Source organism: Propithecus coquereli, unplaced genomic scaffold, assembly GCF_000956105.1.
Source record: "Propithecus coquereli isolate 6110/MARCELLA unplaced genomic scaffold, Pcoq_1.0 Scaffold678, whole genome shotgun sequence".
In the NCBI taxonomy this organism is placed as follows: domain Eukaryota; kingdom Metazoa; phylum Chordata; class Mammalia; order Primates; family Indriidae; genus Propithecus; species Propithecus coquereli.
The window spans coordinates 148,090-173,049 of record NW_012152818.1 but is presented as its reverse complement, the minus strand read 5'-3'; the positions used below and the strand labels follow the sequence as shown (position 1 = coordinate 173,049).

At 39.5% G+C, this 24,960-nt stretch overlaps 2 protein-coding genes across 2 annotated transcripts; both read left to right on the top strand.

Moving 5' to 3' along the window:
- Nucleotides 1–453: 453 nt before the first annotated feature.
- LOC105823529 (olfactory receptor 8B8) lies at nt 454–1,477 on the top strand. Its single transcript, XM_012660766.1, has one exon. It carries the CDS (start codon nt 525–527, stop codon nt 1,458–1,460), a length of 936 nt encoding a protein of 311 aa, XP_012516220.1. The 5' UTR covers nt 454–524; the 3' UTR covers nt 1,461–1,477.
- A 13,411-nt stretch (nt 1,478–14,888) lies between these two features.
- Nucleotides 14,889–15,839, top strand: LOC105823531 (olfactory receptor 8B4). Its single transcript, XM_012660769.1, has one exon. It carries the CDS (start codon nt 14,897–14,899, stop codon nt 15,824–15,826), a length of 930 nt encoding a protein of 309 aa, XP_012516223.1. The 5' UTR covers nt 14,889–14,896; the 3' UTR covers nt 15,827–15,839.
- Nucleotides 15,840–24,960: the final 9,121 nt, after the last annotated feature.

Genomic DNA, 24,960 nt, shown 5'->3' with positions numbered 1-24,960 from the left:
TGAAGCTGCAGGCTGAAGACGGTGAGTGGCTGAATCTGGGTGTGTGGTCCGAACTTGTCCTGTGTCCCCAGGCTCAGATACTAATGCTCTGGGAGAGAACATGTCACCCTTCTGCTCTGTCCAGGATGACCATGAAGTGGACTCTCTGGGCACAGATGGGCTGGCTCCAGCCTCTGAGAGGACTTTGCCCAGAGATTGGCTCCAGTGTTTGTCAACTTTAGCAGAAACTGGAGTTGGAAGGACATAACAAAGGGATCAAAGTAAAGGTCTGAGAGTCTCCTCCCGGAGGGTGTTTTTCAGGAGCGCCCTCCCTCACCTCCAGCGCGAGCTCCAGAGGCAGCATCACTGGGGCCGTGACAACAGCACGGGCATCGGGAAGGGCCCCTCGGCTGACGTTCAAAATCTCTCTGTGTGCATCTGATTCTCAAGAACGGGGGAGGTGGCTGAGAAGGCAGCAGTGGTCTCTGTCTCTGTCTCTCTAAATCGCTCTTCCCCCTTGTCCCTACAGAAAGCCTTAAAGGAGAATGGCTGCTGGGAACTCCTCCTCTGTGACAGAGTTTATCCTTGCAGGCTTAACGGACCAGCCAGAACTCCAGATCCCCCTCTTCTTCCTGTTTCTAGGTTTCTACGTGGTCACCGTGGTGGGGAACCTGGGCTTGATAACCTTGATTGGGCTGAACTCTCACCTACACACCCCTATGTACCTTTTCCTCTATAATTTGTCCTTCATAGATTTCTGCTATTCCAGTGTTATCATCCCCAAAATGCTGATGAGTTTTGTCTCAAAGAAGAACATCATCTCCTATGCTGGGTGTATGACTCAGCTCTTCTTCTTTCTTTTCTTTGTCGTCTCTGAGTCCTTCATCCTGTCGGCGATGGCGTATGACCGCTATGTTGCCATCTGTAACCCACTGTTGTACACAGTCACCATGTCTCCCCAGGCATGTTTTCTCCTTCTTTTGGGTGTCTATGGGATGGGGTTTGCTGGGGCCATGGCCCACACAGCCTGCATGGTGAGTCTGACCTTCTGTGCCAATAACCTCGTCAACCACTACATGTGTGACATCCTTCCCCTTCTAGAACGCTCTTGCACCGGCACCCGTGTGAATGAGCTGGTGGTTTTTGTTGTTGTGGGCATTGATATTGGTGTGCCCACAGTCACCATCTTCATATCTTATGCCCTCATCCTCTCCAGCATCCTCTGCATTCGTTCTACCCAGGGCAGGTGCAAAGCCTTCAGCACCTGCAGCTCCCACATAATTGCAGTTTCTCTTTTCTTTGGGTCAGGGGCATTTGTGTATCTCAAACCCTCTTCTCTTTTACCTATGAACCAGGGCAAAGTGTCCTCCTTGTTCTACACCACTGTGGTGCCCATGCTCAACCCACTGATCTATAGCTTGAGGAATAAGGACGTCAAAATTGCTCTGAAGAAAACCTTGAGTAAAAGTCCATTCTGCTGAGAAAGGGGCAATACTTAGGAAAGGAACTTTTTTTTCCCAGAGATGATTCAGGCTCCATTGGATACATGTGGGAAATTTTAATTCCTTTTCAAATAGGTTCATCCTCCCCATTTTAAGGGTACTTTAATTTCCAAAGATTCTTAAAACTATAGAATACTCACATTTTGTGGGTCTTGAGGGTCGTTTAATTTAGTTCCCTCATATTTCTGAGGATAGATTCAGTGACCTCCCTGAGGTCACTCAGCTACTCAGTAGCAGAACTGTGACTAGAATCCAGTCTCTTTATTTCTAATACTGATTGCTTTCCATTATAGCTCACTTTTCCTCCCTCAGGCTTTGGAAGATTTCATTTCAAATGAGAGCTGGCCTAGGATGTTAAAATCTGATGCTGTCTACGGAAATTTCATGTGACTTTTTAAGGGCTAATTTTAAATATCACATTTTGCAAGAAGGTAGGAGGTATAGAATTTTTTGTTGAGATGGTCTTGGCTAAATGACCAGAGAAATTCTTGAAGAATTTTGCAGAATATGTAGGGGAAATGTGTTAGGACCCAGAGAATAGGAAGCATGGTGCCTCCTGAGATAGTGGTGTGGAGCCTCAGGGACTTGGACTTTAAGGAAGCTGGCGATGCTAGGTGGAAGAACTTATAGGAAATGTCAAGGTTATAATGGACAGAATTTGGGAATTGTTTCACACACAATCATGTCCATGTTTTCAAATCGTGCTATAAAGCCAGGGTGGAGAAGTCTGCAGCTCAGGGTGGTCAGCTCAGGATCTGGAGAATTTTTCAGAACCATAGAAAGGCTTGCGTACAAGTGAGTGATCAGGTTCGCCTCACACAGTAGCCAATCAGCAGAGGAAATGACCACTGGATGTTATGGTGCTGCATCAGCAGAGACCATATGGGGTATTCTCTGAATACCTTTCCAGATCAACTTTCTGCCCCTTGGCACCTCACTCCATGTCCTGCCAGGCATTCCCTAATGGGCTTTCTTGCCCTTTGGTTTTTGGTTGGGTTAGGCCAATGGCAGAATCAGCAGAAGAAATCAGAAGGTAAGAGGAGAGTGATACTGTAGTATTCATTTCCCCGATTTCCTCCCAGCTGGGCTGCAGGGGCAGTAACAGAACGCCCAATTCCTGCGGGGGTACAGTAACTGCTCCCTTGTCTCTTGGTGCCAATGGGTCGTAATGTCTCCCTGCTGTTGCTAACCCAGGGAGCTTGACCTTCCCTCTGTGGTTTCTCTCAAATACCCTTTTGCTCAAACCCATGCAAATAGTTCCCTCATTACATTTTTTTAATGACTTTGTTTGAGTGTGTCATCTGTTTTCTTCTGGGACCCCGAGTGACGCATCTTCCGGTAAAGTGTGGAAGGGTTCGTACAGCTCAGTTTCATAAATCCACAGTCTCGTGGTACAGTGTGAAAGGAGGCAGAGTTGCCTTTTGGTTTAAAAGAAAATTATAAATGGTAAATACTTTTTGTGAGGTAACAGTATGTGAAATGCTTTGAAAATGCTTTGACTTATGATGCTGTCTTTAGGAAAATCTCTTCTATTTGGAAAAAATGAAGTTTGGATGGATCTATAGTTTTGCCCTTTGGGTTGATACAGATCAGTAAGGGTGAGTTCAAAGGAATGAGAGGATTGTGTCTTGGACAGCATGGAACATATGAACAGCACAGAATTCAGGTGACAGGACAAGGAGGGGGCAGAGCAGCAAAAAGATTCAGAAAGAGTGGAGACTAGGGAGTTGGAGGGAAGAATCAAGTTTGAACCTGAGCTTCTGCTCAATAGCTGTGTGACCTTAAGCAAGTTACTTGATGTCTCTGAGCATCAGTGTCTTCATCTTTAAAAAGCTTTTTCTCAGGGTTATGAAGGGAATTGAATGCCAGAGGCTCAGTAAATTTGTTTCTGTTCCTGCTATATCCTCTTCCTTCTAGTATCGGAACTTCCACTAATTTATTGTGTGACTTTGGAAAAATTACTTCATCTTTCTGGGCCCATCCTTGCTTATATGAAAAAGATCGTATTCTATCAGATTAGTTCTACATTGCATTTGCGATATGTGTTTATTTTGTATTGACTGGATAGTTCATGTTTGCTATAGACTGAATATTTGTGTCCCCCCTCAAATTTGTCTGTTGAAATGATAGTATTAGGAGGTGGGGTCTTTGAGGGGCGATTAGGTCGTGAGGATGGAGCCCTCATGAATAGGATTAGTGTTTTTACAAATGCGGCTTGAGGGAGAACCTTCGTCTATTCTGTCATTTAAGAACACAGCAAGAAGGTGCTGTCTGTGAACCGGAAAGCAGGCATTAACCAGACATTGACTCTACCAGCGCCTCGGTCTTAGACTTCCCAGCCTCCGGAACTGTGAGAGAATAAATTCCTGCTGTTACAAGCCACTTGATCTGTGATTTTTGTTATAGTAGTCCAAACTGACTAAGATGATGTTCATGGCATTTAAAATTATTACCAAAGAATAACCATGAAATGAGGTCTCCCTTTACTCCAGTTTTCTGGTCCTCCTGTGCTCTTCCTCAGGGTCCATCGCTGTTGCTGGTTAGTTGCATATTTTTATGTGGGCATTGCGTGTGCAAGTGCGTGTGCCTGTGTGTACATACACACAATCTTTGCCTTGTTTTCAAAGTCATGAAAAACTGCTCAAAAATGTATCTACTGATCAAAATTAATTAGAAGAGGAAGGAAGTAGGGGTTGTCACTAGGATAAATAAATGAATAAAAAAGCAGAAAAGATGTACATGAAGGGTTGTGGTAGGAAAAAAGAGGGAGAGAGGAAGGAATGCTGTGAAAACGAGGGAGCCTTGGCTCTGGCTGCAGAAGTGCGCACCCCAAGAAAGACGCAGCTCGCAGTGAGAATTTCCTTCTGTGCTCTTGCCTCGGACTCAGTTTTCATGATTGCATAATATTCCACCACATGGATGTATTACATGTATTTAATAATTAACAATTTTCTACTACTGTATATTAGATTGTTTCCATTTTTCCCAATTATGAATGCTTGTTTAACACATATATTCAGTAAATCTTTGAGTTTCCCCCTACTTAGAATATATTCCTAGATAGAGAATTACTGAATTTACTGATTCTTGAATTTTATTGCAGGATTCCTTCTTCAAAGATTATCTCAATTGCACTCTCATTAGCAGAGTAACGTATTTGGACAATCTACTCTTGGCCAGATTCTGTACTAGGAAGGGTACCACTCATGGAAACTTACTGCCTTTAATTTTGGTGGTGTTAGTGGTGTTTATATTATTGTCTCCCTCTTTTTACATTTTTTTGACCCCCTCCTTTATTTCATAAACTAATTGTGGCATCTGCGTGGGTAAAGGAAAGAAAAGCCCCGAGACTCTTGCCTGCACTATTTGGTTGCAAATGTCTTTCTGTCTGGCCTCCTTAAAGACATGACTGCTTGTCCCATTTGCTTCCTTCATTTGTGTTACATTTTACAAGGACCCCCCCCCCGCATCTACTACCAGGATTTGAGAACGAATGTGCATATGAGTTTAATAATATTCAAGGGACTCATGGTTTTCAAACTCAAATAATACTTTGAGACTTTATTATGTCTTCACATACAAGTTCTCATTTTAATCTCCTCTATAACTGTATGAGATAATTGTCCTTATTTTGTAAGTGGGTAAACTGAGGCTTAAAGAAGTTAAAGCACTTGCTTAAGATTGCACAGTCAGTGGTGGAGTAAAGAATTGAATTTAGACTGTATGAATCTAAAGCTGCCCACACTTTTAGCACTAGCTGCCTTCCGGAAGGCTCAATCTGAGTGCTTAAGAAAGAGCACATGTGATATATTAATATATATGCATATATATTTTCACCTGTACAGTGTCTAAATTCTTGCTGCCTTTGAGCTGAATAAGTCCCTACATTCGCTCTTATTTGGAAATAATTTACAAAAAACATATGTCAAGGAAAAGACACTAAAGCCTTCTCCTTATCTAATGCACTGAGCATTAGCTCAGTCATTATTATTAGGGTCAATGATACAAACATATGTAAGACCTGTTGATCTACCGTTATATGGATTGCACAGTAATGTATTTAGAAAATGTTTGTTTGAGTTATATTCCCAACCTCAGCCAGATGATCTCTAACACATGCAGGGAGCTTAATGCCTGATAGATACAGAAATTACTAAATACATGTTGAATGAATCCCTAGTAAAACCTTAAAATGCTGAAATTATGCAGTGTTTTGTTTTTGATTTTTAAAAATTATTTTTCTTAAATTTGCAAAAGCCATGCTTGACTGCTGTAGCAATATGTGAGATAAGGAATATGTAGAGATAAGCAAAAGCTTTAAAAACATTCCAGGATCTTGCCACCTAAATATTACTGCTCCTAACATAAAGAAAATGAGTTATAAAAAGGAATGAAATAATGTCCTTTGCAGCAACTTGGATGGAACTGGAGACCATTATTCTAAGTGAAGTACCTCAGAAATGGAAAAACAAATACATTTTCTCACTTATAAGTGGGAGTTAAATGGTGGGTATGTGTTTCATAAAGTGGTATAGTGGACATTAGAAACTTAGAAGGAGGGAGACTGAATGGGGGAAGGGGCTAAAAAATTACCTATTGGGTACAATGTATACTTTTCTGTTGACAGGTGCACTAAAGCCTCGATTCAGCATTATACAACTCATCTATGTAACAAAAAACACTTGCACTACTCCCTAAATCTATTGAAAATTTTTTAAAAAGATTACCACTCTTAGCATTTTGATGTACGTTCTTTCAGGATGCTTTTCTCTGTGTTTGTGTGTGTAGTCCTGATAGCTTAGAACAATTTGCAAGTTATATATATATATGAAAAGATGTGATCATATTAAATTTCATTTTGTAATTTTATTTTCATTCTGTAACATATTGTAAACAGCTTTCTGTGTGATTAAATATATACATCAAAATCATGATTTTTTATGACTACATTGGTTGTGTTTAAAGTTATGTTAGTGGAAAGATATAAAATATTTCCATTTGCTTCACAGAAAGCATCATTTCTTTTTTTGGAAGAGATTTTTAGCAGTGATGTTTCATTTGATGGTCCTAAATTCCTTTTCTAAAGTATAAGGGTAGCTTTGATTTATCCTTAGGTGCCAAATTCTGCATCTCCCCCCGACCACCTTAGTTCAGGTTCATTTTCTCTAGTTCCATCCATCTCATTTCCAAAAGTCGAAAGGCAAGTCTGGTGTATCAACACCTTCCCATCCTGCTCACCATTGACTACAGTCCAGTCCAAACTCTGTGGTGACAACTAAATGATCTGGGCCCAAACTGTGATTCTAGCTTAGCTATTGCTTTGCATCTCCTGTTCCTGAGAGGCGGGGGTGGGGAGGGCCTCTATGTCCCAGCAGATAAATAAGAAACTGATCCTTTCTCTTCTCCCATATTCTCCTCACTCCACCCCAAGGGAGAGGACTGGTTTATAGGACTGATGAGAAATTGGGAGAATGAACTATGGCTTGGTGTGGTCCACCCACTTCCTAGAACCCCTCTCCCTGTTTTCTGGTAGGATAGGCACATTCTCAGAATTCCCACTAATCTCTTCCATTTGCAACCCCTCTCCTTTGTAGTGAAGGCAACTGCTGTCCAGCTCAGTTTAGACCTGGATTCTCAAATTTAGTCTGTGGTGTGCAATGAGTGGATCACAAGGTCCTGTTGTGGATGCACATTCAAGCTGGGTCTTCCAGTCAGCTTTATTAGCAATGAAGCTGATTTTTTTCCTGTGTAACTTCTGTGTCTAATTTCTCAATTGATGCTCAATTAAGAGTGGGAAGAAGGATATGATTAATTACCACTATTAGTCCCCTCCAACACTCTCTCACCAGTTCCTGCCATGTACACAGTGATTCAATTCTCAACATTACTTGCCATTCCTCAAATTTGTAGTGCTTTCCCCCCTTCTGCCTCAGGCCATTTGCATTTCGTTTTGTGGTTCTCTTTGCTCAGAATGCCATCCTGATTTTTTCTGCTGGTAACCTTCTACTTGTTATTCAAGACTAATAGCAATACATTTCTAAAACCATATCATAAAGCAGATTGTGCATTTCTACAGTTACAATAGAATAATTAGAGACTGTTTCTGAATAAAGAGCTAGCATAAAATAGCCTGTTATAAAATCAAAGATACACTTTCTATAATGTCTTATAATTTTTTTTAAAGTTAAACTATTTTTCAAGTTTTACAAGGCATACAAAAAGCTATTCCATGTATTGATTTTAAAAGGGATCTCAGATATAAAACCATCCTCATATTGCCATCTCACCTTTCACAAAGCAGACAAAAACATACACTGGGGAAAAGAATTCCTATTCAATAAGGGGTGCTGGGAAAACTGGATATCCACATGCAGAAGATTGAAACTGGATCCCCACCTCTCACCTCTAACAAAAATCAACTCATGACGGATAACAGACTTAAACCTAAGGCATGAAACCATAAAAATTCTAGAAGAAAATGTTGGAAAAACTCTTTCTACATAAGACATCATCCTAAGCAAAGAATTTATGAGGAAGACCCCCAAAGCAATCATAGCAATAACAAAAATAAATAAATGGGACCTGATTAAATGAAAAAGCTTTTGCACAGCCAAGGAAACTATCATTAAAGTGAACAGACAACCTACAGAATGGGAGAAAATATTTTCTTTCTACACATCCAATAAAGGGCTTATAACTAGAACCAATAAAGAGCTCAAGCTCTGAGTACTACTCAGCCATAAAAAATGGTGAACTAATATGTCTCGTATTAACCTGGATGGAACCAGAGACCATTCTTCTAAGTGAAGTATCACAAGAATGGAAAACCAAACACCACATGTATTCACTATTAAATTGGCGCTAACTGATCAACACTTAGGTGCACATATGGAAATAACATTCATTGGAAATCAAGCAGGTGGGAGAGGGGAGGAAGGGATGAGTAAATTCACACCTAATGGGTAGAATGCACACTGTCTAGGGGATAGGCACACCTTGACTCAAACTATACAAGAGCAATTTATGTAACCAAAATGTTTGTACCCCCATAATAGTCTGAAATAATAAATAAATAAATGCATAGGATCTCAGAGCCAATAAAGAGCACATGAAGAAACAGAATACTACATAACATTGACTAATTTAACCTACACTATTTAATCCTTTATAAAAGTAATTATTGAGCCACTATTTTCCTTAGATGTTAAGCATAATCCCTTTTATTTTATTTTATTTTTATATGACCCACATTTAAAAAAACTGTCCAGATAATTCATTGACTGCATTTCTATTTAGCCAGCAAAACTTATATTCATTCTACTAAGTAGCATAATTTAGCTTATTAAAGAAAAAGGAATCATTGAAGAATTAAAGGTTTTAGAAACTCTGTTGCAAGTATATGAAGAATAGCAATTTCTGGAATCTGGGATGCTTGTTCATTTTCTTCTCCAAACCACAAGCAAACAACATGTTCCTGGAGGGGGGCATCATTCAAAATAGAGCAAAACTTTTGGCGGGGGTTGTTACACCTGTCTTTGAAGATGATTGTGGGGAGTCTGTCTGTCTTCATCACAGGGAGATGAGAAAGTTGCCCCACAGCTGGGATGCTTTGCCTGTCCCCACTCCCTATTCATGGCCCTCTTAATCTCTGGTCCGTGTTGCACCAGCCAGGGATCTTAGCTGCAAACAGCAGATGTTGATTCTGTTAACTTTAGCAAAAAGGGAGCTAATTGGCAAGAAATGGGGTAGTTTGCAGAATCTTACAGCAGGCTGGGGAACCAGCTTTTGGAGCCAGGTGGGCAGAATCGCAGCCAAGTTACAGCCCACAACTGTCTGGTTAGGCTGTGCTGGTTGCTCTGCTGGCGTTGCCAGCACCTGACATTTATTATTGATTGGTAGATTTTTTTGTTTTTCTTTGTCTTTGCCAAAATGCAACATAAATCATTCTTGTTTCTTTGTGTCGCTTGCCACAAACCCAAGAGTCCTGCATGGGAACATCTGGCCATCTGATGTTTTCTGGGGAGCTCTCACAGAAGGAGGCTGAGTCCCGGCTCTAGCCAAGGTTCACACAGGGGCAGATTCCTCAAACACTGTCACAAACAATGATTTTTATCTATGCTTCCTTTTTAGTTTTAAAACTGAATTTCATTTCCTTAAGGAGGCCTTCTCAGGCCTTCGAGACAGTAGGGCCGCCTGTTAAGCGGTTTCATAGCTCCCGTTACCCCTCCCCGGTAGACTTACTGCATTTCTAGTTATCTGTCAGTATCTGTTTATTTTAGTTCTCTCCACCTAGATTAGATGTTTGAAAGTTGAGAGGCTGTGACTGTTCTGATTATTGCCCTATTTTTAGAGCAAACACAGGGCCTAAAAGTGTTAAATGCTTGTATCTGTTGGACTTTCTCTTTTCTACATTTTTTACATTTTTAAAATTATATTTCTAATTCATAGTCTCTCTCACACTGATGCTGGCTTCTGGACGATTTCTCCAGCTCTATCTTCCGATTTATTTACTTTCTCTTCATTTGTGTCTAATAGGTTAACAGATTCAGAGAGATCCTAATTTCAATTATCATATTTTTATTTCTAAAAGTTCTATTTGATTCTTTAAAATTTCAGTGGTGCATTTCTTTAATTTTGATGGTCCCTTCATTATACTTTCAATTTGCTCTTTTATTTCTTTAAACATATTAAATACATTTATTTTGCATTCTATCACCGACAAGCCTAGTGATTCTGTAGGTCTGGTTAGGTACGTAGTTTGTGTTTTACCATTCATAGTGGTTCGTGTTCATGGTGGCTTATTTTGTATTCATTTAGTGATTTTCATCATGAGCACATGATCCTTGGATATTTGGAGAAATTCTTTGATATCTGGATTTAAATTATATTCTCCAGACAGGACTTTTTCTTGTTATATATGTAATGTGAATTTTTTACCTGACACACACAAGTGGTTAGAAATTCTCAGGAAACATTTTGCATCTTTTTCTGCCGGTCTAGAGACAAGGCCAAGTCAGATACATTTCTTGGCCTCCTCCCTCCGTGGGCTTTTTTTCTTCCTCTTGCTTAACCACTGATGATGTTTCCCTTGGGGGAGTCAGTAATATGAGTCGATTATGGTTCCAAAATCCCAACCTGCTTCAAGTTCAGGTTTACCTCTCACCTCCTGCATAAGTAACTAATTAAACCCCAACTCTGGGCCCCCAGGAATCCAAGAGTCCTTGGAGGTAAACTCCAGGTCCAGTGCTCATGTCCCTGCAAATCCTGACTTTCTTATATTTTCTCTTTTGCTCTCACAGATTTTCACTTAGTTTCTGCCAGCTCAAACATGAATAAATAGATGCTTTTTATATTTCATCCAGAATTCTTTGTTTTGTTTTCTCAGGAGAAATCTTTCTGAATAAGAAGTTTGAAATATTGCTAGAAACAACTGCCCTTAGTAAATATTTATTGGATGATGAATAAATTGACTTCTACCCTAATGAACAGAAAATTCTTTCTCTCTGGATCATTGCTACACATCTGCCAAAATGTAATTCAGAAAGGGAAAATGCAGGTGGTAAAAAATTATGTGAACTAAAAAGAAATGCCTATTTTCTTCGTAAAAGCAAAATCTCGAAAACATTGTCCAAATATGGAACTGGAAAGAGACTTCCTGGGTAGTGAGGGAGAATTGGATTGAGTAATCCGGATCTGTACTGCAGATTCTTCTGGCCATTTCCCTGGAGTACTTTTCCTGATGCTCACCCACTAGTGTGCAGGCCCTAAAGGGCTTCTGTTCCCATCAACACTGGACAAATGACCAAAAACTTGCTGCCTTGTAGTATACAGTAAGTCCTCATTTAATGTCACCCATAGGTTCTTGGAAACTGTCACTTTGAGCAAAATGATGTACTGTATAACGAGACCAGTTTTACCACAGGCTAATTGATATAAAGAAGAGTTAAGATAGTACAGCGTTCTGGGTATCATTGCACTTAAAGTGGCACTTTCCAAGAACCTATAGATAACGTTAAGTGACTGTATCTTGAGACAAAGCCAGAGGGTTTTAACATGACTGTCCTGAAGGCTAGGGGATGACAAAAGAGAAATAAATGGGGGTTGGGAGGGGAGAGAGAGATAAAAAGAGAGAGAGAAAGAAAGGAGAATGGGTACCAGGAGAAAGCTGTATCCTTTTATGACCTAACCTTGGAAGTCATGTAGCATCAATTCCACCATAGTGTATCCAAGAAGTCCCAAGTCCCTATCTAAGAGGGAATATAGACCCCATCTCTTGATTGGAGGAGTGTCAGTCCTATTATACCAAGAGCATGTGGAATGCAAGATATATATATGTGTGAGCATGTGTGTATGTGTATGTGTTGGAAAGGCCATCTTTGGAAAATACAATCTGCCACACACATATATATTGTATAGTTGTTAGAAACATCATATTACAGTAGGAAACATCCAGCATAATGCCAGGCACTCTGTAGTTGCTCCATATGCATTAATTCTTTCCTCTTGATTTCCTCTCTTTATATAAGAAAAATATAACAGGTTTTTATTTTAAGGGACACAAGATGGAAAAGAAGTAAAAATGGTGCTATTTTTCTTGCATGTTCTACTATATTGAGCTGTCAGGTCAGTAAATACCCATTTTACAAATGAAGGAATTATGGCTCAAAGCTGTTTAGTAATTTTAGTCTTAAACTAATTTAGTAGGATGATATATATTTTTTTCTCCACTTATGTTTTAAATAAACTTTTTATTTAAATGTAACGTAAGGATATAACTCAGTGAATTTTTGCAGAATGAACACATCTGTATAACCAGCACCCCTGTTGGAACCAGACATTGCCAGCAACCCTGAAATGCCCTTCAGATTTCTTTCCAGGTACCAGCCTTTTCTTCCTAGCCAAGAGAAACCGCTATCTGACTTCTAACACCATAGATTAGTTTTCTTGTTTTGAAAATTTATTTAAATGAATTCATAAAGTATGTACTCTTTTGTGCTTGGCTCCTTTTGCTCCATTAATATGCATGTGACATCTGTGTCATTATTTTTCATGGATATATGGAGTTTTTATTTTATTAATATCCTACCATTTGTTATTCATTCTACAGTCGGTTGGCATGTGTGCTGTCAGTTTTGGGCTACTATGTATAATGCTGCTATGAACATTCTTGGCACGGTTACCTAAAGAGGTAAACGCATGTACTTATTTTTATTGGGTATGCACCTGGTGGTAGAATGCTGTGTCAAAATGTTATGTATATGTCCAAATTTGTTAAATACAGCCAACCAACTTATTATGCTCATATACAACAATATACAACAATATACTGATGTTTATTCCTTGTACCAATACAATTCCTTTCTTATTTTTCCTTTTCACCCGTTATAGACAGGTAGCTCGAGTTTGTGTTTTTTTGCTTTAGGATTTTTGGCTAGATATAAATCTGAAGCAGCTTACAGTTACTGCCCTTCCCAGTTTTTAAGCCAGGGTCCACTGAAGAGATAATATTGGTTTCCCAGAAGGGTAGGTTCAGTTAAGGAAGAAATTGAGAACAAGGAGAGTTAAAGACAGAGACTGTCAGGGGATAGAAGTCAGTGGGATTAGGAGACTGCAGGGCCAGAGAACCTCAAGAGCTGCTTTTACTCTTTTTAGTAGTGTGACCATAGAATTTGTTATCCAAGTCCAGACACTTCTGAGAGTGAAGGGTGTGCTGTTACTACAATAATTATACAGGGATAATGAGCGTAAGTTAGGACCATCCCAGGAAAACTGGGATTACTTTAGGAAGCCTCAGTGGAAACTTACAAATGCAGATGCTCACACATCTTTGAATATTTCTTAAAATATTCATGTAGCATATCATATGGAGAGAGCTTTGTCATCCGAAGAATGTCAGGATTAAACCCTCAGATACATTTCCCGTTATACCTTAATCCTGCACGCCTATAGAGTAACTCCATGCAGGGGTGTGCGTGTGTGTTTCCTCGCATATGTGTTGTGATATTTTAATCTCCTCATATATAGTAAAGGCCTGTCTGTAGCCCTTATTAGAGCGGAGAGTAGGTGGTGTTTGTGGTGGAGGTGGTGTGGCTTCTTCACTGTTCCGAGCAGCTCATGGTCCCAGAAACATTTTACTGAGGTGCTCTCTGTAGATCTGATATGACCTTTTCTCCCCCCTTGGTCCTACTTTCAAAGTTTTCTATGAAATTTTGGAAGTAGAGGCTAAATTGGGGGCCATTCTCCCTTGAAGTCAACTGAGGCTCTAAGAGTTAATGACAGAGGAAAAATGAGCCCCCAAACTCAGCACCGAATGACGTAAAATCCCCGGAGTAAGGGGAGTTTGAGTAGAACACCCGCTGTCAAGATGCTAGGTAAACACCACAATCCAGGCTGTAAACAGGCAGTGCAATTTCTTCCCTACAGAGACAGAGCTCGGAGAAATTCTCGGGGGAGACTATGTCTAATCAGGTCCCTGAGATCGTTAAGCAGCTTAAAGTTCTCTGTGATAGGCTAGCTGGGGTCTGGTCAAAATGGGAGTGTCTAGTTTTTTCCCCTGAAGTTGCTTGAGACCATCTGGGAAAACCCACAAACAGGAGCCACGGTCTATTCCTTAAGCACCTTGGAGCCTGAGGTCTGTAAAACTCTGATTCCCAGCACCAAAGGAATCGGAAGAGTTAACATGCAAGGCTGTCTGCTTTCCATGCTAGCAGCTACATTTTCTCTTTCTGGCTAATGGAAAAGAGGCTGCATAAGGCCCTGCACTGAGGGGGCCCAGGGAGAAGGTCTGAATCCCATCTTTTCTGATGGTTTTTTTTCACACCCATGACCAAGGGCTCTGGGACTATCCATCCCTTCTCTGCTCTCAATGCTGATCGTGGGGTGAGTTGGCATCAAGGGGCAGAGAGGAGGCAGGCGGGATGTGCAGAGCTGGTAGGGGTAGTGGACACTGTTAGCTTTCTCTCCAGGGGGGACCCCGGTATCTAGCTAGGAGGGGGAAGCAGAGAGTGGGAGGACACAATGAGGCAATGGAAGCTTCTGTCTCTCAGAGCCTGAGCAGCGGGCCCAGCTTGTACTCTGGCTCCTGAGGTGTCTTTCTGGAGGTTCTTGGGTAGCTAATTCCAGTATGCCACTTCCTCATCTCTTAAGCAGGGACAGAACACTTGCTGCCTGTGCTAACAGACTCTAGCTCGAATTCATGATTAGCCCAGGGCAGCTGCGATACTGTCCCAGACACGGTGTCAATAGCCTACAGGGGGTCGGGGTGGGGGGCGTGGACAGGGGTATAGATGAGGGAAGAAAGGATGCGGACATTCACACTCTGGCTTATTTTCTAGAAATTTCTTCCATTAGTAGTGTTGTACCTGTCATGACTCTGTGTTTTGTCCCCTGTTTCCCAGGTGACTCACCAGAAGAGAATGACTCTGAGAAACAGCTCCTTAGTGACTGAGTTTATCCTTGCGGGATTATCAGAACGATCAGAGCTCCAGTTCCCCCTCTTCCTCCTGTTCTTAGGGCTCTTTGTGTTCACTGTGGTGGGCAACTTGGGCTTGGTCACCTTAATTGGGCTGAATTCTAGCCTTCACACCCCAATGTATTTTTTCCTCTTCAACTTGTCCTTCATAGATCTCTGTTATTCCTGTGTGTTTACCCCCAAAATACTGAGTGATTTTGTGTCAGAAAATGTCATCTCTTATGTGGGATGCATGACTCAGTTATTTTTCTTCTGTTTCTTTGTCAATTCTGAGTGCTGTGTGTTGGTATCAATGGCCTATGATCGCTATGCAGCTATCTGCAACCCTCTGCTGTACACGGTCACCATGTCCCCAAGGGTCTGTTCTCTGCTGATGTGTGGCTCGTATGTGACAGGGTTTGCTGGGGCCATGGCCCACACTGGAGGCATGCTGAGACTGACCTTCTGTGATTCCAACGCCATCGACCACTACCTGTGTGAAGTTCTCCCCCTCTTGCAGCTCTCCTGCACCAGCACCCGTGTCAATGAGCTGGTGTTCTTCATTGTTGTTGGAGTGGTCATTGCAATATCCAGCGTCAGCATCTTCATTTCTTATGCTTTGATACTCTTTAACATCCTTCGTATTCCTTCTGCCGAGGGCAGATCCAAAGCCTTTAGCACTTGCGGCTCCCATGTAATTGCCGTTGCCCTGTTTTTTGGGTCAGGGGCATTCACCTATTTGACAACCTCTTTTCCTGGCTCTATGGACCAGGGTAGATTTGCCTCCGTCTTTTACACCAACGTGGTTCCCATGCTTAACCCTTTGATCTACAGTTTGAGGAATAAGGATGTTAAACTTGCCCTGGGTAAAACCTTGAAGAGAGTGCTCTTCTGATGGGTCTCTTTGTATCATTTGTGGTTAATGTGTGGTAAGCATCATACTCAAGTACCTTTTTATCCATAGGTGGAGGACTTTTTAACCTTTTCCCTCAAACAGGGTCTTCTCTCCACTTTTAAAACTTGGAAATCTTGAGTATACTCTCCTTGAGAATTATACCATTTTGTACCACTTAAGTTGGTTCATTGCATGCGACTAAGTGTCTATAATGTGCCTGTTGTTTCCTGGACTCTATATTAGGTACAAGAGATGGACAAGATGAGGCTCCACACCTTCTATTCCCTTGGTAGACTAAATGGGTTTGACTGAGCAAGAACCTCTCTGGCTGGGAGAGAGGGAAGGTGGCAGTATAAGGGTCTAGGAACATTTTCTTTTTAGTTACATGAGCAGTCTTACCAAAGACCATAGGTAACATAATCCCCCAACTCTTTTAGAGGTTGTTTGGTCAGGAAGATCGTAAGTCTCCTTTCACATACATGTATGCACACAGAGAGGGCTTCACTTAAGAACTTCTCATGGCCTGATGTGTAAGGATACCTCAAAACCCAAATCTAGTATTTCAAAGATTCAAAACTCCTGGAACTTGGGATGGTAATTGGGGGTAGGTGATCCTATAACCGGACCAATTTCTTAGGGACTCAGGCTGAAAGAAAGAGCAAAGAAGAACTTCCATGGATTTGCATGATTATGGGAAATGCTACCTTTGTCCTGCCCTGGAGATAATGAAGATATTATGGGGCTTTTAGGAAAATTCTTTTACTCTTAGGTTGTACTGTCTCTGAGAATGTGTGTGTGTGTGTGTGTGTGTGTGTGTGTGTTACAGTTAACCATTACAGAATCAGAAAGAGGAGTCATATTACACTTCCCACTCGCAGAGAGTCTGGAAGGGATCTGGATTTTGAGTGCCAAAGACCACTCTGTACTACTCAGCGAAAGATTCTGCTGTTCTATATTCAATAGCTCAGATTTCAAGAAATACACCCTTGAAACCTACCCTCAGTGTAGGGAGGGAGGCGAATGCTGGGCGAGACTGGTGCATCTGGGAGAGGGGAGGGTGGAGATTCACACTGTGGTCAGAAGATTGGGCACTCTCCGAGCAGATGGTAGAATTTCCCTCTATGAAGAATATTTGGTGTTTTCTTTTGGATACAGGGAGAGCCATATAAAGTACAGTATATATACCTTTTGCTTTGCTTGTATTTTTCCAACTCTTCCATATAATTGGACAGGTGCACAGTGTGTGTTTGTGCGAGAAACAAGACACAAAAGGAAGTAAAGCTTTCTTCACATTTACCTCTGTGCTGATGCTGGTATGGAGGTAGCATCACACTGAGAGGAGAGGTCACTCGAGTGCTCCCGGTTGTGGCCAGGAAATGTCCTGAGGTGGGGCCGAGAGCAGCGCAGAGAAGCACTTGCACTGTGAGAATAACTGCTGGGGAGGCGTGAGGCAAACCATATCCTCTCCGAGTCTGCTAGACAGTGATCTTTGAAGAAGGAGGAAAGCTCTAATACTTGGATTGTGCCTCAATTATGATGCTGATGACACTTAACATTTACTGAGCATGCACTATGTGTGCTCTGTGTGAGGTACCTTATGTATAATATTAATATATTAACCCACTTATTGGGATTGAATGAATACCCTACTGAACCACTGCCAGCCTGTCCTCAGGGCCTCCCTGAAGCCCACCCTCCAAAGGACTGTCTCTGTCTAGGTCCATAGGGATCTTGGGATATTGGGAAAAAGTCAAGAAGAAGGAAGGACAAAAGTAAATCTACTTTTATACAGATAAAGAGAAAATTAATTAGCACTGGTATAAATGAGTAGGAACAAGGAATAAGTCAGGGCACAAGATATGAATGGAAAGGAAAAATTACATGAAGAATACATTAAAGTCCAAGAATAATTTTCCCTATGTGCACTCTATATTGACATTGGTGAGTAGATGTGAAAGCGTAAGTGTGACTTAATGAGACCCTGACTTGGACCTTTTGGAAAGCAGCCCCTTTGCTACTGAGAAACTGAAATAACAAGAACTCGGAGGGACTTTCTTGGTTCTTGTAATGGGAAGATAAAAGCATTGCTCCCACAGAAAACACAACATTTAATAAATTCAGAAGGCCTTCACTTCTCTCACAAAACAAGATAGGTCATTTTCCTTGTCATTTTGGTTGGTGTTAAGGAATTGTTCTCAGTGGTCAATAAATAGAAACAGGTTTGGGGGATGCTGCTTTACAGTAACAGAGACATGACTTGAGACTGAGTATCAGATGTCCTAAAGTGAATCCTTCTGCCACAAGACCACAATTCTATGATCTTGTGACATCATGACATTTTGCTTTTCAGCAAAACTATTTTGAGTTTTTTTTTTAGGAAGCATCCTTAAAGTTGCGATTCCTCTAGTTTCAGTCTTGGTCTGTTCCCCTTCTGGGCTCTTCCTGAGACGTCTCTCTGACTTGTGTGGCTTCAACAACCACATATTTGATGGTGATTTCCAAATCTACAACTCTGGCCCTGATCTACAATACTAATCTGTAATCAGTTGTAACTAGAAACATAAAAGTATTATCAACTTTGATGTCCAAATAGAATTATGTAATGATGAAGAGGTGACACAGTTTGGGAGTATAAGGAGGAGTAAATTGTGCTTGATAGCTACACATTCTCCCACATTTCTAAACAGGTGGGAGAGGGCAGAGATGAGTGCTAGACACCAAATAGCAGGAGTAAGTCCAGAGAGAACTTCCAGTGGATCTTGGGGAGGAAAGGGAGGTGCTTTCCTCTGTGCTGTGGAGCAGGTGGGAGGATGTCTGTGACTGACTCAGTGCTAACCCTCAGCCTAGATGCGTAGCACTCTCCCTCCCCTCACACTTCCATAAAAGACACACATCCTTTACTAATTGCTTCAGCTGCTGGTGACAAAAGTCTGACTGCAGTGGCTTAAACACATAAGGGCTTATTTTTCTTCAACATAAAAGGCATCCACAGATGGGCAGTCCAAGACTGACATGACAGTGCTGAATCATCAGGCACTCAGTCTCTCCCAGCCTTTTTTCTCTTCTGTCTAGGTAGTGACTTCATTCTCAAGGATGCATCATGGTTTCCAGATGGCCACTAGAGCTCTTAAGATTTTTTCCACATTTCAAGCAGCAGGAAGGCACAGGGGTGAGGGGAAGCAAAGGGGTGGTTTGCCTATTCTGCTGACATCTTCTTAGCCACCCTACCTGTTAGGGAATCTGGGAAACTTAGCAAATAACTTGAGAATATTATCATCCTTAAAAAAATAGAGTTTACTTGTTTTTTGTTTTTTAAGGAGAAGGGAGAAGGGAGAAATGGCTATTGTGTGGACAACTAGCAGTGTCTACAAAAGGATAGTATTCCACTTGCCAGGATGGAGCCGCTGAGCAATGGGCACTGTCTATCCCTATTTTTGCTTTCTCACTTGGTCCACTTTATGTGAGGAAGATAGACTAATCAGACAGATAAGGATGAAAGAGACTGATGAGTTGGTCACTGATATAAATGTACCCAGCATCTTCATCACTGATCTGTTGGTACTAAAGTAAGCAAGCTCTTGGCGAGGACATACCAGATATATGCTGTTTCAATCTGAGCTTCTCCTTCAGTCTCCTACTGGGTTAAGTTTGGGTCCAGGTTCTGGGAGGGAGGTTGGAGCCCTGACATGTGTCCTTCTTCAGCATTGCTATCGGTAAAGATGGAACGGTATCTGGATCCTTTTTCAGCTCCTTGTACTTGATCTCACTAATTAGATCCCACACGGGAGGGAGGGGGAGTGATTAATATTGCTAAATCCCCCACATTATAGTTGTCTTTGTGCTTTTAGCCTGAGGTCTTCTGGTAAGCGAAGCTCTCATTTTCTTGTGATTTGGGATGACCTCTCTTGCTCTGGTAGGGCATTATTAGAAACCACATCAAGAATAAAGTTTCTAAGAGTACACAAAATGCAACTCAAACAGGGTTGTGATGTTTAATTTTAGATGTCAACTTGACTAAATTAAGGAATACCTAGAGAACTTGTGTGTGTGTGTGTGTGTGTGTATGTGTGTGTGTTTGCACAGGAAATTGGTGTGCGATTCAGTGGGCTGAATGGAGAAGATCTGCCCTCAATGTAAGCAGGCACCATCTAATTGGCTGGGGCTCAGAAAGACAAAAAAAAAAAAAAAAAAACGAAGAGAAAAAGACTTCTCTCTCTCTCTCTCTCTCTCTCTCTCTCTCTCTCTCTCCTCTGAAGCTGGGACACTCTACTACTGTCCAAGGATATCAGAACTCCAGATTCTTTGGCCTTGGGACTCCAGGACTTACCCCAGTGGGCTCCTGGATTCTCAGACCTTTGGCCTCAGACTGAGAATTATATTATCAGCTTCCCTGGTTTTGAGGTTTTGGACTTGGACTGAGCCTTGCAACCAGCATCCCAGGCTCTCCAGCTTGTTGTGGTACTTTTCAGCCTCTGTAACTGCGTGAGCCATTTTCACTAATAAATCCACTCTCATATACCTGTATCTACTTTTCTATACCCTGTTGGTTCTGTCTCTCTGGAGAACTGACTAATACAAAGAGCCATGGACAGAAGGGGTCATTGCAAGCTAACAGGGAAAGTTGACCAAAAGAAATATTAGGCTGGGGATCTGTATCAATAATTTCACAGAAAAGCAAGCAAACTTGCTTATCTTTCAATACTCACTAATCTATTTATTTGTTCAACTAAATTGTTACTAAGTGACGGGTGAAGAGTTCAATATTTTACTTTATGGGAACATTAGGACTCTAGCTGTCACTTGTTTCCAATAATATGTACAACTATATGCCTTGAATAATAAATAAATTGAGGTGGGATAAATTAATTTTGATTTCTAAAAATTGATAATCCTATTCAAAATATTTGCCCAATTAGAACAGTTTGACATCTCTTTGTAGGTAAAAGAGTACCTGCAATTTGATAAACAAACAATAAAAGAACAAGTACAGTTAACAGTGCAAAGTAAACACTAAGGAAGGATTTATTATTGGTTAAAACTGGATGGTAGAGAAGAGGGAGCAGAGGGGACAGGAGGAGAAAATGTATTAATTATATCATTAATCATAATTGGGAAGTAATAGATATATAAAGTTATAATTATAAAAGTACACACTAGAACAAAATGCACACCTTTCTAAATATCAGAACTATATACACCTAAAGAGCAAAGAAAGCAAACCACTTAGTGAATGACTTAAAATTATGTAAATGTAAAATGAGAAACCCTAACATACAATATCATGATAAAACTAAAGAAAACATATATTAATATTACAATAGTTCCTCCCTTATCTGCAGTTTCACTTTTCTCAGTTTCAGTTACCTGTCATCAACCATGGTCTGGAAATATTAAGCGGAAAATTCAAGAAATAAACAATTCATAAGTTTTAAATTGCACACCATTGGTGTGATAAAATCTTGCCTGGGACATGATCATCACTTTGTCCAGCCTGTTCACACTGTATACACTACCTGCCTGTTAGTCACTTGTAGCTGTCTGGCTTATCTGATCAACCGTTGTGATATATCAGTGCTTGTGTTCAAGTAACTCTTACTTTACTTCATAATTGTTCCGAAGTGCAAGAGTAGTGATGCTGGCAATTTGGATATGCCAAAGAGACACCATGAAATGCTTTCTTTAAGTAAAAAGGTGAAAGTTTTTGAAAGGAAAAGAAAAAAAAAACTTATCTGAGATTTCCAGGATATAAGATAAGAATGAATTTTCTATCTGTGAAATTATGAAGAAGGAAAAATAAATTTGTGTTAGTTTTGCTGTCGTACCTCAGACTGAAAAACTTACAGCCACAGTGAATGATAAATGCTTAGTTAATACGGGAAAAGCATTAAATTTGTGAGTGGAAGACAGGAACATAAATCTGTTCCAATTTATAGCAATTGGGTATAATACTATCTGTGGTTACAAGTATCCATTAGGGATCTTGGAATGTATTCCTGGAGGATAAGAGGGACTATATGTTAAATGATAACTATGAAAGATAATGAATTTGTTAATTAGCTAGATTTAACCATTATACAATGACTATACACTTCAAAACATCATGCTGTATGTGATAAATACATACAATTGTATGTCAATTAAAAAAATAAATGTAAATGTCCTAACTCTTCTATTAAAAGAGTCAGACTAGATCACAAAGCGGAATACAACTTCATGTTGCATATGAGAAACAAATCTAAAACCAAGTGATTCAGAAAGATTGAAAATAAAATGGTGACCAAAGATATACCAGGTAAATGTAAGCGAATAAACAAACAAATGACATAAGTATTAGCCAGAATGGAAATCAAGCCAAAAAATGTTAAATGGAAAAGCTTTATAACGCTATAGGGTACAATTCCTAATGAGTGTGTATGATTATGACTCTCTATGCACCAAATAGTAAAACATCAAGAACTACAAGGAAAATTAAACACACTATTAGAAGGAAACTTTAAATTACCTCCTTCATTCCCGATAAAACAAGTTTACAGAAAAAGAGAAAGGATATAGAAAATATCAACAAGATAATTAGTAAGATAATCTAATATATATATGTATAAATTACATTCTTTCTATGTAAAAATCTAGTGTTTTATCTGTGTGTGTGTATGTGTGTGTGCATATATACATGTGCACATAGTTCCATGTCCTAGAAATTAGAAATACACCTTTTCATTGAAAGTCAAGAAACGGTCACATAAATAAAATGGATGCTAGGTAACAAAAGCAAACCTCAATAAATTTGATGTATTAGAAATAGTACAGAGCATGTTCTTTGATCACCATGCAATAAAACTAAATTACATAATCAGAAAATGAAAATACTCTATTACCTTGATATTAAACATTCTCTTTTAAGCTACTTAAAGAAAAATATACAATTGCAGAATATCTAGAAAAAGTCAAAGAACAGGCAACATCATACAATTTATGGGATATGTGTATAGCTAAAGCAGAAAAATAATCTTAAATACTGTATTAATAAACAAGCAATGAATAGAAATGAATTAAGCAATTCACTCAATAGGTCAGAAAGAGGCACATAATAAAATTAAAGAGAAATAGGGAAGAAATTAATAAAGTTGAAATCATAAAATATTGAAAAAAACCAGTACAGTTAGTAAATATATTCAACGGCTTGTTCTTTGAAAAATTAATAAAATGTATCAATTGCTAGCTATCCTAATTCAGAGAAAAAGTAGAAAGAACAAATAAGAAATGAGAAAAGGAGGAAATCACAGAAATAGAGGAAATACAAGCATAAACTACTTTTTTGGAGCACTGGCCAAATAGATTAAAAAGTCTGGATGGAATGGATTGTATTCTAGGAAAAGATAATTTAATAAAACTGATTCTGAATCAGATAGAAAATCTAAAGAGTCCAATTTCATAGAAGCAAAAGAGAAAATTGTTAGAGTTATATCATAAAAATTCCTAGTACCAGATGATTTCATAGAAAAATTCTACCAAAGAACAGATAATTCCAATACTATTTAAACTGGTTCAGAGGTTAGAAACAAAAAACCCCCGCAAATTATTTTTATAACATGAGCATAACCTTGACCCAAAATTTGAAAAGAATGCATACAGAAAGAAAACTACAGACAAACCTTACTTAAGAATATCAATACAAAATTCTAAATAAAATATTAGCAAACATTCAGTAGCAAAAAAAAAAAAAAACCAGGAACTCATCATATCCAAGTGGGGTTTATTCCATAGTTGCGTGGATGGCTCAACATTAGGAAATCTAATAAAGTATATTTACTAATAGAGCTGAGGAGAAAAATCTTGTGATCATCTTCATAGGTGCTAAAAAGATATTTTTTAAAACATTTGTCATCCATTTTTGATTAAATTTACTTACTTTATAAAATAGGACTTGATAGAACTAATCTGAAACTTGCAATTCTTTTCCTTTTCTTTTTTAAGCTAGAACTCAAAATGTTGTTGGCCCTTTTTCCTTTTATTTCTAAGGATCTAGGATGTTCATCAAACTACCCTAGTCTTTGGACAAAATTCACTGAATTTTATTTTTTAATATTGTATTAATAGAATTATGCTATCGTAGGCAAAATGGAATATTATTACTGTCTTGTTTATGTGTATTTATAACTTCTTTATCTTTCAGCTGTTTCCAAGTTTTGGATAAATATTCTGGGCTCCATAATTGATAGAGCAAAAGACGTAGATACTGTCTTTAGCTAGGGACCAAAGAGCTTTCAACAAAATAAAGTTTCTTTGTTTTCTTAACTGCAAATACAGTTTCCTACTGCAAATAAAGAAAAGATCATTTAATCCTGCAACTGTGAGTGGATTGAATACTTTTCCATGTAGCTCCCCCTTGTCGTGTGCTTCTTAGAAGGCAGAAATAACAGGTGTGTTCTGCCGGTTATCATCTTTTACAGAGGGCAAAATCAAGAATCGGAGTTGAAGAATCCGCTGAAGGTCTCCAGAAGGTGTGGATCCCACTTTTAAATCCTTTCTAACTGCTCCAACTGCTGTGCTTTTTTTGCACAAATATATATTGCATTCCAAGAAGACATGGAAACAAATTAGAGAGAATTGGGAGAATAGAGAAATAGGTGAATAGAGAGTGACAATCTGGAGAAAGGACTGACAATCAACACGAAAGAGAGGGTGGTTGTGAAAATGGTGCTCTAAATCACCATATGTGAAATATAATCTGCATTGATTTAGATGCCAAAGGGGACACATGCACATATCCTTAAAAAGTTTGTCCCCAGGGCTGGATGAGCAAGGTCAGCTACAAAGAAACATTTAATTACGGTTTGTTCTCACAACATCTCTCACAATGAAGCCAGCTTGATTCTGGGAATCTGTCAGACTCTTCCGGGACATTATGTATAGTTGTTTAAAAAGGTTTATTGTCATATAATTTTATACATTGTAATAAAATAAGCACAAAATTTTTATAATTTAGTAATACAGATTGTTTTGGTGAGAATACAAAAAAGAATCTATCTTCTTAACATCATTTATTCTAAGAATTGAAAGTAAGGCTATTATTCCTTTGGGGTATATAGTCTTGGGGGATTTGTAAAATTTAAATTTTTATTAAAGGATTTTAA